This window comes from Leuresthes tenuis, unplaced genomic scaffold, assembly GCF_036924035.1.
Source record: "Leuresthes tenuis unplaced genomic scaffold, fLeuTen1.0.hap1 SCAF_3, whole genome shotgun sequence".
Classification (NCBI taxonomy): domain Eukaryota; kingdom Metazoa; phylum Chordata; class Actinopteri; order Atheriniformes; family Atherinopsidae; genus Leuresthes; species Leuresthes tenuis.
The window spans coordinates 16,874,614-16,887,194 of NW_027325357.1; the positions used below are offsets into that span (position 1 = coordinate 16,874,614).

The window sequence follows — 12,581 nt, forward strand, 5'->3', positions numbered from 1 at the left end:
TCGTATGAACACTAACAGACTGACGATTAATTACAAGTGTCACTCGAGTGGACAGTACACTGGAGAATAAAAGGATTGTGTGCACCGCAGCTCATGTGTTCGTGACTGTAATTCAGCGCATTTGCAGCCTCAGATTACATCACAGAGCTTGTCCGTATTTGACCCAATCACACACACAACAGCTGTTGTATAAAAAAAAGTTTATTTTTGTCTCAGTCTTTATAATGTCAGTTTTACAAAGCAGTAGTTCGGAGGCTGTTTGTGAGATGCCTTTTCAAAGCACTAGTTGCCACTGCTCTGCAGCAGTAGTACAAAAACTGAGGTCACTCACCACCTGCTTCATCACATATCTCATGATCTTCAACAGAGAGACACTGTATGGCTGGATGTTGATTGTTTTTTTCTGATGTGACACTGTTCCCAGCACCGATGAGTTGATCATCATGACAATGACTGCTTTTCAACTAAAGTACAGTAACATATTAAAAAAACACTACGTATGGGATTATTACGGTACAATATGCAAAAAAACCAATATTAGAAATAGAAAAAGAGGGGTTCTGCGGTTTTTATGTGCACCTCTTAGTTTTTATAGCACCAGTTACTTCTAAAACCATCAGTGTTATTGATGATATTTATCTGTACACACAGGATCTACTGGGTGGACGTAAATGTAGAAAAATTAAGATAAAACAGAAACAGCAAAAATAATGAAAGTGCTTTTCGCACGAGAGTAATGAGTCATATGGAAAAGTGAGGAGAAACACTGAGGATGAAGGAAGACGAGGTGAGAGGATGGGGGCTAGGAGAGGCAGTATCCGGGGCAGGTTGTTCCTGATCATCAGCAGCCACCGCAGCTCTTTCCGCAGCTTCCTCCTAGAGATGCGCACTGGCCGCTCAGCGCCAGCACACCACAGCGGGAGAACTGATCGCGACACATGTCCGCTAAACACACACAGAGAGGTCAGTTCATCCTCTGGTGTCCAGGCTCTGATTTCAGTTCTGTTTAAAACTGTTTTAACAAGCTGCTGATGAAAAGAAAAACTGATCTTTTTTTTTCTGTTTCTATTTGATGAAAACATTGAAAAAATGCTGCAGCTGTTCCTTACAGATAATTCCTACAGATTAGTGCACAAAATCTTAAATATGAATTTTATCTACAAGAAACTGTTAAATACAACACAACATAAAACAGGTTTATATGATTGATTTGCACAATGAAAAGTTCCAAGAAAATGATTTGTTCTTGGAATTTTTTCTTTATGTGTTAACCTGAGGGCAGCAGTGTTTGACAAGCAGCAGATGTACACTAACCAGCCACTTATTTAGAAAATATAATCCTATTGCAATAAATTATTTTACGAAGCTTTTTAATACATGATTCTTCTACTTCCTGATTAACAGTGAGATTATTGCAGGTGACGGTGATGGTTTACTGGACTGTGTTACATTTAATATTGTTACGAAACATCCTCCCAATTGCTCAAGGTGGACTAACTGACTCTTTATAATCCCAACAAATCTTATTTAATGAACCTTTTAATTAAATGTGCTTTTTATTGTATTTAATGTACTTTTTTTTTTTTTATTCTAAAGTTCTCTGTGATTAAGCATCTTTCATATCAAGAGAAACAGTCAAGATGACAGACTCAGGGGGTGTTTCTGTGTATGTGGTGGGTACTAAAGTTTTTTTTCTAGCTGGAAATGTTACAGTGAGTGTGTTTGCATGCATGTTATATCCCGGGTTTGAGCTTTACTCTGGGCTTTTTAATATTTTGGATGCAATCTATACATCAAACAGCAGAAATGGTGTTCATATTCCAATATGCGTGACTCATTAAAGCAGCCGATGCAGGTTTGAGTACAGAAATCTCTCGGCCTCAAATAACAACTTTGTTGTGCTTGACAAGTACAGTTTATTACAACTTATCATTTTTAGTCAATGCTGGGAAATGTATTGTTTGTCATTAACATCCAACTGGGAATGGCAGGATGTTCCAACTGTGGGATAAGTGCGTTAACAAGCCTGAGCGTCCACACACAGACACACAAAGAACACTTAACTCACCTCGGAGGAGCTCTTCATGTGCGCACACGGTCCGCACGCAGATCTCCTTGTTGATGACATACACCCGTCTCAAACTGAATGAATGCAGATGAAAAAGTCAAATGAGGCAGAAATGAGGAAGGTGAGTCACATAAACAAACAGACGTTAAACAAACAGACATTAATCTTGTGCTTTCAGCGCTTTTAGTGGTGTCACTGACAAACAACTATTGTTGGTCTAGCGAAGTTTCTCTGAGCTCTTTTAGCAAAGTTCTACTGAATGATTTTTCTTCACCAAGTACTTAGTAAATCAAAGTAGGAAAGAGTCCCTAACAAACACTGTATGTTAAAACTACAACATCCAACAGCAGATCTTTTAAAAACATTCTTCAGATTTGTTGAAAATACAATCCTCGTCCTTTCGGTTTGCAGGACAATAAAGCAGCAGTTTGCTTCTCTTAATCTTGTCTGCCTTTTTTTAAAAAAATGTAATCATTTGATTTCTGCAAAGACACAAAAACTCAGACTTAATGTGGTCTAACAAGATGTAGAAAGTACATAAAAACATAAGGCAAATGTTCCACAAATTTAAAGTAATACTGGACATTTATGTTCTCTGTTTACATTTGAATGATGAAGTGTAAGCTGGTTGGACAGATGTGATGGATCGTTGCCGCTTTCTTGGGCAGGAAATCGAGCCATGTGAGGTTACTCATGATGTATTTGTCATACCAACTTCTGAGGGGCTCTGACTGATGTAAATGCAACATAGGTAATTTACAGTGGCTCCATGCCCTACATACAGTACCTGTAGAAGCAGAGGCTGTTGAGGCACTGCTTGCATGGCTTGTGGACTGAGTAGAGTCTGGTGCAGGGATACTGCTCCTCTCTGCAGTCTGGGAATCAGTCCAACAACAAAATCATTTTTCCACCCGTACGTAAAGAGCAGCTTATTTGTCCTGTCCTCTATGCAGTTTGCTTACCGAGAGGGCCCGGCTCTGTGGGCTCTGTCACCAAATTAGAATCTGACATCCAAATGGAAGAAGTGATTTAAACAGGAGATACAAAATATATCAGTCTCTAATAAGCTGTAGATTTATGAAAACATGTAAATAAATGGCAGGAGGAGGCTTCAGGAGATTTACCAAACTTTTCCGGACGGACTACGGGCTGAAGTTGAACCTGCTGCTGGAATGTTCCAGGAAGATAATCAGGAATTTCAGACGCCGGACTCTCTAACCAAGAAAAGAGGGACTTTTTATCTCATGCTGACATTCAAACATTGATTGCAAAATCTTCAAGAAACCTGTAAAAGCTTTACCTGTAAAATAATCATAGTTCCCTGTGACGGAGGAGGGAAAGATCAACAGTTAGAGTCAAACCCCACACAGAAAGCTCAGGTACATGCTCAATGAACCACTTTAACACTGGTGAGAAGTAAACATGCTTGTGAGGCTGTAATCTATGACTTCATGTGCAAGATTACATTTAATAAGATGCAGAGTGGTCAGAGGGTTAATTAGACTGTGAAAGAGTTGCTTTATAGGTTGTAAACAACAAGGGCAGGAGGAGAAAACTCCTTGAGGCTAGATGACACATTAGAGGACAGCGAGGGATCAGAAACAGATGTGGGCAGCTCAATGCTGAGCTGGAACAATGCACGTAAATATACTCACCAAGGAAGGGAAACGGATCCTGGTACTGTGCCTGGGCGTGCAGCAGAACTGTTGACATTTCAGACAAATAAAGTAATCAGTAGATGAGCTGATGAGAGACATGCAAGGACGGGAAGTTGGGACTTATAAGTACTCGTGCTTTTTGTTCGGTATTATCAAATGAAAATTTGATCTTTCATTTTCTAACTTTGCAAATGCAGACAGAAGTACATACTTACAAGCCTGTTAGCTTAAAAAACATGTCAGAATTAACATTATTCCTTTCAAATGACAAAATAGGTTAACCAGTAACAGTTTTGTGATATGATGGGGAGTAAAAAGAGCAACAGCCAAAGTAGTACTGAATGGAGGGGATCTTAAGGGCAGTGGGCAGAAAGGCATGACAAAGCCGTCATTTAAAAGAGCACTGTGAGGGATTTACTGACATCTAGAGGTGAAGTTGCAGATTGCAACAAACTGAATACCCTTCACCTCAACCTCCTCACCCAATAATCTGGAGGAGAGAGCACACTGGCTGCTAGAAATATGTAAAATGCCTTCAAGGTGGCAACATTTTTCAGAGAAGGCCTTGCTTAAATCAACAAGACAATGTCAGACCACATTCTGCATTTATCACAACAGCATGGCTCTGTAGTTAAAGAGCCTGGGTGTTAAACCGACCGGCCTGCAGTCCACACCTGTCACCCACTGAGAACACTGTGGTGCATTGGAGAAGAAAAATATGACAAAGGAGGCCCATAATTGCAACAGACATATCAAGGAAGACTGGAGACACATTAAACTACATAACTTGGACCCAACACTTACAGAGAGTTACTCAAGAGAGCTGTGAAACCACTGTCCTAACTATTCAAAAATGGTTCATGAGCTCAAAGTCAAAATGAGCAGTTAGAGAATAATAAAGTATTTCAGTTTCAGAATTTAATATGTCTTTGTAGTGCTTTCAACTCTATTGGCTGTAATGGTTGGCAGATCATTGATTTGTGTTTCCATGTCCATTTAAAACCGCTTGTCAACTGTGTTGCATCGGGGGGGTAGAAAATAATAAGAAAATATTAACAATCGTATGCCAAATACTGTTATACCAGTCACACGTGGTTGGTTGGTGTATTCATATTTCATTCATGCTACTGCTATTCAGAACAATATTCACAATGCATCTTTGTTTTCATTTTCTCTGCAAATATTTTTCACCAATCGGTTTGCAAACCTTTTTATTTTCCTTTTTTAATGTGAATGCTAATTCTCTGCCAGAGTTGGAAAGGTTTTAACTTTCTGCTATGACAGTCAGTGAAAGTGTCACATGAGATGCCAATCAGGTGTTAGATATATCTGATCAAAATGTGTCTTGGGTCTGTGGTTTGTTTTCTTATGCCATCAGGTGGCTGGTAATGAAGATAATATCCCGGTGATTTTCTTTTACCAAGACTTGGTGCTGGGCTAAGCTATCCCTCTCTTGGTGGTAATTTATCTACTGTACAGACATAAGAGTGATATAAATAATTCCATGCAAATCTCGGCTTAAAAAAAAAATCAACTTTGAATGGTGCACATTTAGCAACACATATTCAAATAGAAACTTCATAAAAACCGAGATCTGAGACCCCCTTTCAGAGGCCTCAGAGGAGATGCAGTTACCTGGCATGCAGATTAGGAGGAGGACTCTCATGGTCACTCTGGGAGGTAGACTGACTTTAACACTGGAGAAAAGATGAGAACAAAGCAACATGAGGGGAAGAAAGCATTTATTACTGAGTGTTCTTCTGGTCTCCTGAAAATCTCTCCTCCTCTCTTTCCCTCCTGCCCTCTGTCACCTTTCCAACCCCCCACTGCTCTCTCCTCTCTGTGCCCTCCTTCACCCATCATCTTCCCTCCACTGGCCTCAAACCTCTGAAGGCAAGAATGTGACACGGCCGTCCTCTGAAGAACAATCTCTCTGTTTTCCTACTTTTTCCTCGCTGCAGCAGACGGTGTCGAGGCTGCATTCCAGGAAAGGAAACAGACCCCTTTCAACCCCCCCCCCTCCCTTCTCTATGAGCTTTCTCCATCCCTCCCTCCCTCCGTCTGTCTCCACATCCTTCATTTCCTTTCTGTCGCCCTCACTGGTCATTTCCTCCAATCCTCCACCTCCCCTTTTCTTTCTTCTTCACCCCAACAGACTAAATAGCCTCTTAGGCTGAGCAAGAATCACATGTTGACATGTAATTTACACACATTGTTCCACAAGACAGCACAGACGTAAACCAGATTTTTTTTTTTTTATCTTAAGATGACAACATAACTTCGAAAGTCACTCTTTTACATATATTGAACTCCATTACCTTGAGTTCCTCTGACTACATTACCATGTGGAAAGAATGAATAGTCCTCAAATGCAGCACGTCATACACATGCACACAACAATCAGCTGTGAATATATGAGCTTTTTACACCCCCTACATTCTCTGTGGGACTGCATGCAGTCTGCAGTCCGACTGAGACACTGCTTCTGCATGTGTGTCAGTAAATCTGAGCGTGTTTGTGTGCCAGCGTAATGCACGTAACACACTCCCACTCACAATTCTTCTTGTGCATCACGGTGGCTATCGGAAACCATATGTTTTTACTGCACACATCTGGGAGCGATTAGCCCCCCTCTCCCCACTGACTCATTCCCTTTGCAGCTACAGAGACCCCCTCTCCCAACTCGAACACACACACACACACACATACAGATAAATGGAGGACAGCAACAAGAGCTGATGTGCTTATCCATGTTTGTTTATGCAGTTAATAGAAAAAGAACGCATCTACAGAAAGAAAGTAAGAAAGAACTAATCTACAACATGTTTCCATGAGCCCTCACTGACCCCCAGCCTCTGGAGGCAGCTGATTTTCCTTTTTTCAGTTTTCTGAAAGTCTGAAGTCCCTCCTCCTTCTTCTCTCCGGTGAAAACACTGCACCACATGTCAACCCTCAACAGCCATTAACATTCAGTACAGAACTTTATTTCATCTGCACACATTGCATCGATAATTACCCCACTTGTTTAAATGTCCTTTAAAAGACAGAATGCATTCAATGTGTGCAGACATTTCTCCTGACTTTTTTCCTCCATAACTCTCAACTTAAATGCGAGTCTTGCTCACGCGACTGATTCCATGAAAGCAAAGCATGGCAAAGAAACAAGAGGACGCTGCAATCAAATCGCGGCCCTTTTTCCAGAGATCTTACCTAACTTTGATTCAATTAGCTCCGACCTCCACCAGCTCTGATGCGTCCTGTGAGTGCCGGAGGATCATGCAGCGCCACATTGTACCACCCAGCATCTGCAGTCTCCTCCCCGTCCAGCCCCCGGTCTCAGCACCGACCCCAAACAAGACCCGCCGGAGGATGGTAACCCGACACACCGTGTGTTATCGAGGACATACATGGTGTTCGGACCATTTATTGATGACTACAAACTGTACTGTTACATGAGCAAAACTTTACCTCCTACTTCGTATAAACAGCGATTGTCCCCGGAAGGTTCTGTTTTTCCATTTAGGGAGGTTTAGGACCTTTTAAAAGAAGTCGCTGAGGAGTTTCAATAAACTCTCTAGGAACATTCCTATAACAGTCCCAAATCACCAGGCACGTTCACAAGTAACCACGAGGAATGTTTATATATATATTTTTTATTTTAAAAGCATCTGGGAACATTTCCTTGAACGTTTTCTGCCTGCGGGAGCGTAAAGAGACATAAACATGTGCAAACTGTAAAATTAGAATAGAGTTAAAGATGTTTTTGGTCACATGTTCGTTTTTTTACTCACCTTGTCAGATAAGTAAATGAGATGTTTATGATTTGATTATTTACGATAATCAATTATACGATTATTTATATATATATACCTGTACATTAAAACTTTTTTTATTAAATTTTTTTATTGAAAGAACTTTATTAGCAACCAACAGCAAAACAACAGGTACAGAAAGCTATCAGATACAGACACAATGTAGAATAAAAGCTTTGAACTGAACAAGTCAGAGAACATGGAAAAAGTTGGCTTTTAGATGACTGAATGAGTTAAATGACTGCTTTTTAAAGAGTAAGAGTTGCTTTTTTATTTTTCATATTTTAGGTTGAGAGCTGTAATATCTGAATTCATCAACAAAAAGACTAAAACAAGGTTTAAAACCAGACCATTTAGATTTGTGAATAGGGAATTTACCAAGGATTGTAAACAATTGGAAACAATATATGCTCTTTGATGGTCCAGTGAATGCAGAATATATGCAAAAACATGCATAAATCTGGACATTGATACCCAGTTTAGCACAAATAAAACTTTCCATGTCTGACCTGAATCGTTTGGTATGTACACAATGAAAAAAAAAAAGGAAAATTGTTTCTTTGTCATATTGGCAAAAAAACACGAGTGTAATCATTGTTTATCTTGAATCTTTTTTTTTTAAATTTATTTCCTTAACAGGAACAATCTGAAGCAAAATCTTAAAATAAACTTCTTTCATTTAGTTGTTAATACAGTATTTATGAATAACTTTCTTAGCTTTCCCCCCCCCGCTGTAAATCACCCACAGCAGGACACTTAATGTTCTTCCTCCTTCACAAACTTCGTCAGATTGGCTTATAATTTCTGTGTGTTTTCTCTTTCCTTTTGTCACATGTATCATCTCAAGATCAGCCTACTTCAATGTCAGTACATACCGGTGATGTTTCCCACTAATCCTGTGCTACATTTAATCACGACGCGTGGTTGATGTCTGCATGTTTTGTAAAACATCTGAAGCAAACACTTCAACCAGCAGCAGGACAAGTGTAACATCTGACACTTTGTTCCTGACTATTTTGATGAATTCTAACCTCAGACAATGTGACTAAGACTCTTCTTTTATTCTATGAACAGTGTAAAATAGTGTTTTAGTGACCCCAGTAAAGGTGCTGAACTTACTGTGAAACTGCACAATACTGACCTCTACAGGGCACTAACTGATAATGACTGTGTGTGTTGCAGCAGGATGGCAAAAATGATATCGACAGAAAAGAACCAGTGACAACAGCTGAAGGCATTTCAACTATTTATTTTCCATCAAAATAAAGACTGCTGTCGGATCTGAGCAAACATACGTATCCGCTTAACTTCTGTGAGCCGAGAGCTAAACTGAAAGGCAACAAGCCAAGAGCTGTGTTTACACGCGAGAAAAAGCCTCGTTTTTATCTTTAACATGAAAATGTGCAACATCCACATAGTACAGTTGGAGATAAATACCTCTGTTATGGTACAGGTAAGACTAAGACACACACACTCTCTCGCTCTTGCATTCATACAGTACTTGTGCGTTTGTGTAACACCAAGAGCTCAGCCCGCACGCACATTTCTAACACCAACTACTCCCGCTGTCAGAGACGTGTGGGGGTGGAGACGACTGGTGTCCGGGCCCATTTGACCTCAATAAGCAATTCTTAAAATTAATATATAATTTAATCATGGAGTTTTAGAGGACGAAAACAGAGGTCTCAGGCAGATGCTGCCTTCTTCTCCTTGTATGTGGCCATCATCTTCTTGATCTCAGCGATGGCTTTTCCTGGGTTCAGGCCCTGAGACGAAGAGCAGAGAGAAAACATTCCCACAATCGGTGAGAGGAGACAATGATATCTTTAATCCATCAGTTCACATGCCCGAGTTATTTCATGCATATCAACCTCAGATTTAACTGAAGTGGTTTCAGTTGATTGATCAGTAATCAGTCATGCTTGTGTGTGTCCTCCTCCTGTTTTGATTTGTGGCTTCACAATATGGTGGCTGACAAGCTCTTTTAAACATTGTCATATATATCTCAACGCTTCATGTTTTCCTTTTATTCCAATCAGAAGACATCAGTGAGGCTGTTCTGAAAGGTTACCTTGGGGCAGGTCTTGGTGCAGTTCATGATGGTGTGGCAGCGGTACAGAGAGAAAGGATCCTGCAGCTTGGACAGACGTTCCTCTGTGAACTCATCTCGTGAGTCGATCATCCATCGGTACGCCTGAGTCACGACAACATATATTACTCACATATACGGTCATGTCACGTGCAGATTCAGAGGGAAATAAACTGTCGCCCAGGTTTCAGCGATCAAACGCATACCTGCATGAGCACAGCTGGCCCGAGGTATTTGTCTCCGTTCCACCAGTAACTCGGGCAGCTTGTACTGCAACAGGCACACAGGATACACTCATACAGGCCATCCTACACGGGAGAAAAGAAAGAAGGAATTTTTTACGTCCCAATGACAGGAACTCTTGCCTGTAAATGTTTATAGATCTAAAGACAGAAACATACCAGCTTCTGTCTGTCCTCCACAGTCTGCAGGTACTGCTCCTTCCCTTCTCGTGAGTCGTCCCTCTTCTTCAGGTACGGTTCAATGGACTTGTACTGGGCGTAGAAGTTACTCATGTCCTGTAAGCATAATACTGCAGTCAAAGCTAAAGGCATCTTACAAATCCTTCAGAACATCAGTTATGAATTATACTCAAGAAAACAAGATTTTAGTCCAAGTGTGTCTGATGTACTGAATTTGGTTAATGACATCAACAAACAGCGGAACAGTTGTGGAATGTGCTGACCCTTCAAAAACATTTAATCAAGCTTGAATATGAGATGAAATTCAAATTATTTTTAATCTCAGTAGCCACACACAACATTAAAGACAAAGACAACCAACAAATGTTGACTTGTCGCTCTTGTTGTTTAACCCTGACACACAAGCCCAACTCTAGTCATTCATGGTGATGGTGACTCACAGTTCAGGAGTTTTTACTCACAGGTACCAGGTCCTTGACCACATACATATGTGGCAGAGGGTAAATCTTAGCTGGCTTGCTTAGGTTGGTGTCAATCTTGTTGAGACAGGCGAGTGTGTTTCCTCCATTTATGTTCATCGCACAGGATCCACAAATACCTGATTTAGAGCAAATAAAAACAGCTTTTAGTCACACACATTTTCAACCCAGAGGGACTTACTAACCTCGTCCCACATTTAGACGATACTGACCTTCTCTGCAAGAGCGGCGGAAGGTTAGAGTGGAGTCCATCTCATTTTTAATTTTAATGAGGGCATCAAGGATCATTGGACCACAACTAGATGAAGAAGAAAAGAGTATTCATGTGTTCAGTTGAAACCCCAACAGGTGTTAGTGCTGAAGAGTACTTTTGAGTGTTGGAATGTTTTTGGTTGCAGTGTAACGTTGACAGAAGCGAGCTGAGCTGTCTATAAAAGCGGATTAGACAACAGATGAAGAGGAAGGACTGGAAATATGCCAGGCTGTCAGATCCATCTGTGCTTAATCCAATTTAGGGCTGTGGTTTTTATACCTGGGTACAGCTTGGACAATGCAACATCTCCAGAAGCAGGGCAGGGACACGCATTCATTTTGACAAAAGTCATCCTCACTAAACTATTCTCTAATAAAGGTCTGAAAAATATCACACCTGATGATCACAAATTTGATAGACAGACAGACAGAGAGACAGAATTCATCCTCAGGAAACTGCTTCAATACATTTCGAGCTGTGTTCTAAGAGAACGGAGGGTAAAGCTGCGACACATACGTGTTGAGGTCTATCTCATAGGTCTGCATGCGGGGTTTGTCTCCTGGAGTATCTGGGTCCCATCTGTACACCTGGAACTTCTTTATTCGGGGTTGAACTGCCGGAGCTGCTGCTGTTTGGGCATACCGCACGGCCTGGCCAGAGGGGAGAGGTGGGGCATATCAATGAGTATTTGACTCAACAATATACACACAAAAATATACAATTAAAACAGAGACTTTTTTACGATTTCAGTCTTTCCTAGAAAACATCAGCAGTACAAAGCACCAGCTCCTTCAAATAACTTTACACTAATTAATCTGAAGTCAAGGTGGTTTTCTTGCGTTAAATAAAACCATAAACATAGCCTAATCTAATTCTAAAGAAATTTGTTGAATTACACCAACCTCCAAAATCCAACAAATACACGATTCATCAATGACTAAAAACACAAGAAACCTTTTGAAAGGATAGAAGAGGCAGCATCATTACCCAAATTAGCCCGAAGAAGCTCAAGCTTTGTCTGTTTTTTTTTTCTAAATGTTGCGTACAAAGCTGTCAAACTGTGATATTAAGCAACAGCTTTTCAGCTAACAATGTTTACAATCACGACTCGTTTCTTGCCACACACTGGACGTAAATTTAAGTGGTTTAAAATTTAAGCTAAAAATACACCTCAATTTATTAATAAGGGCAGGCACCTTATTATAAACCTCAAGTTTATATGTTATAAACTTGAGGTTTAAAGCGGTTTAACATCAGCTCACAGACCGGTCTGGCTAACTGCTAATAGCTCAACTGTGGTATGCAACCTGGACTCCAGAGCATAGACGGACCCTTCGCAGTCAAGAAGGCACCGTTTTACCATTTCTCCGTTTAAGGTTGAACACAATAATTAGGAATTATGACATAAAGTGATTGTTTCATCTTGTGACTATGAACTTACGACCAGTCCCGCCGGGGAGCGGAAGGCCAAAGTCCCACAGCGGCTCAAGGACGTCAAACTAGCAACCGACATCTTAATGCTCGAAGTTTCCCTTCTCTGACCTCCACTGCCTACTATCCCAGCATCCACCGCGGCCGCGTCACTACTCGGTGCGCGTGTTTTGTTGACTGGCGGCCTCTAAAGTTTATGTAATTCATATAAATTGTTTTCCTTGATATGTGGCATTTTATTGGTCGTACTTATTTGAGCTGTTATTTTCACGAAACGACAGTTACATGTAATTCAGAATAAATTTGTCTGGTCTAAACGCATCGCAATCTCCTCCGTGAATTCACGTGTTCTAGGTTTCTAGGGGTTAG

The 12,581-nt window shown here is 40.7% G+C and overlaps 2 protein-coding genes across 2 annotated transcripts; both read right to left on the minus strand.

Moving 5' to 3' along the window:
- Positions 1–183: 183 nt before the first annotated feature.
- On the minus strand, positions 184–7,041 carry mfap2 (microfibril associated protein 2). Its single transcript, XM_072382173.1, has 9 exons — positions 6,937–7,041; positions 5,362–5,423; positions 3,724–3,771; positions 3,369–3,389; positions 3,193–3,282; positions 3,031–3,072; positions 2,856–2,943; positions 2,069–2,142; positions 184–945 (listed from the first exon to the last, which is right to left on the minus strand). The coding sequence occupies exons 2-9, from the start codon at positions 5,390–5,392 to the stop codon at positions 842–844; spliced, it is 498 nt and encodes a 165-aa protein (XP_072238274.1). The 5' UTR covers positions 5,393–5,423; positions 6,937–7,041; the 3' UTR covers positions 184–841.
- A 1,726-nt stretch (positions 7,042–8,767) lies between these two features.
- sdhb (succinate dehydrogenase complex, subunit B, iron sulfur (Ip)) lies at positions 8,768–12,342 on the minus strand. The gene is made up of 8 exons (XM_072382167.1): positions 12,223–12,342; positions 11,298–11,431; positions 10,741–10,826; positions 10,511–10,647; positions 10,029–10,145; positions 9,834–9,935; positions 9,610–9,732; positions 8,768–9,304 (listed from the first exon to the last, which is right to left on the minus strand). The coding sequence occupies exons 1-8, from the start codon at positions 12,292–12,294 to the stop codon at positions 9,224–9,226; spliced, it is 852 nt and encodes a 283-aa protein (XP_072238268.1). The 5' UTR covers positions 12,295–12,342; the 3' UTR covers positions 8,768–9,223.
- Between the last annotated feature and the right edge of the window lie 239 nt (positions 12,343–12,581).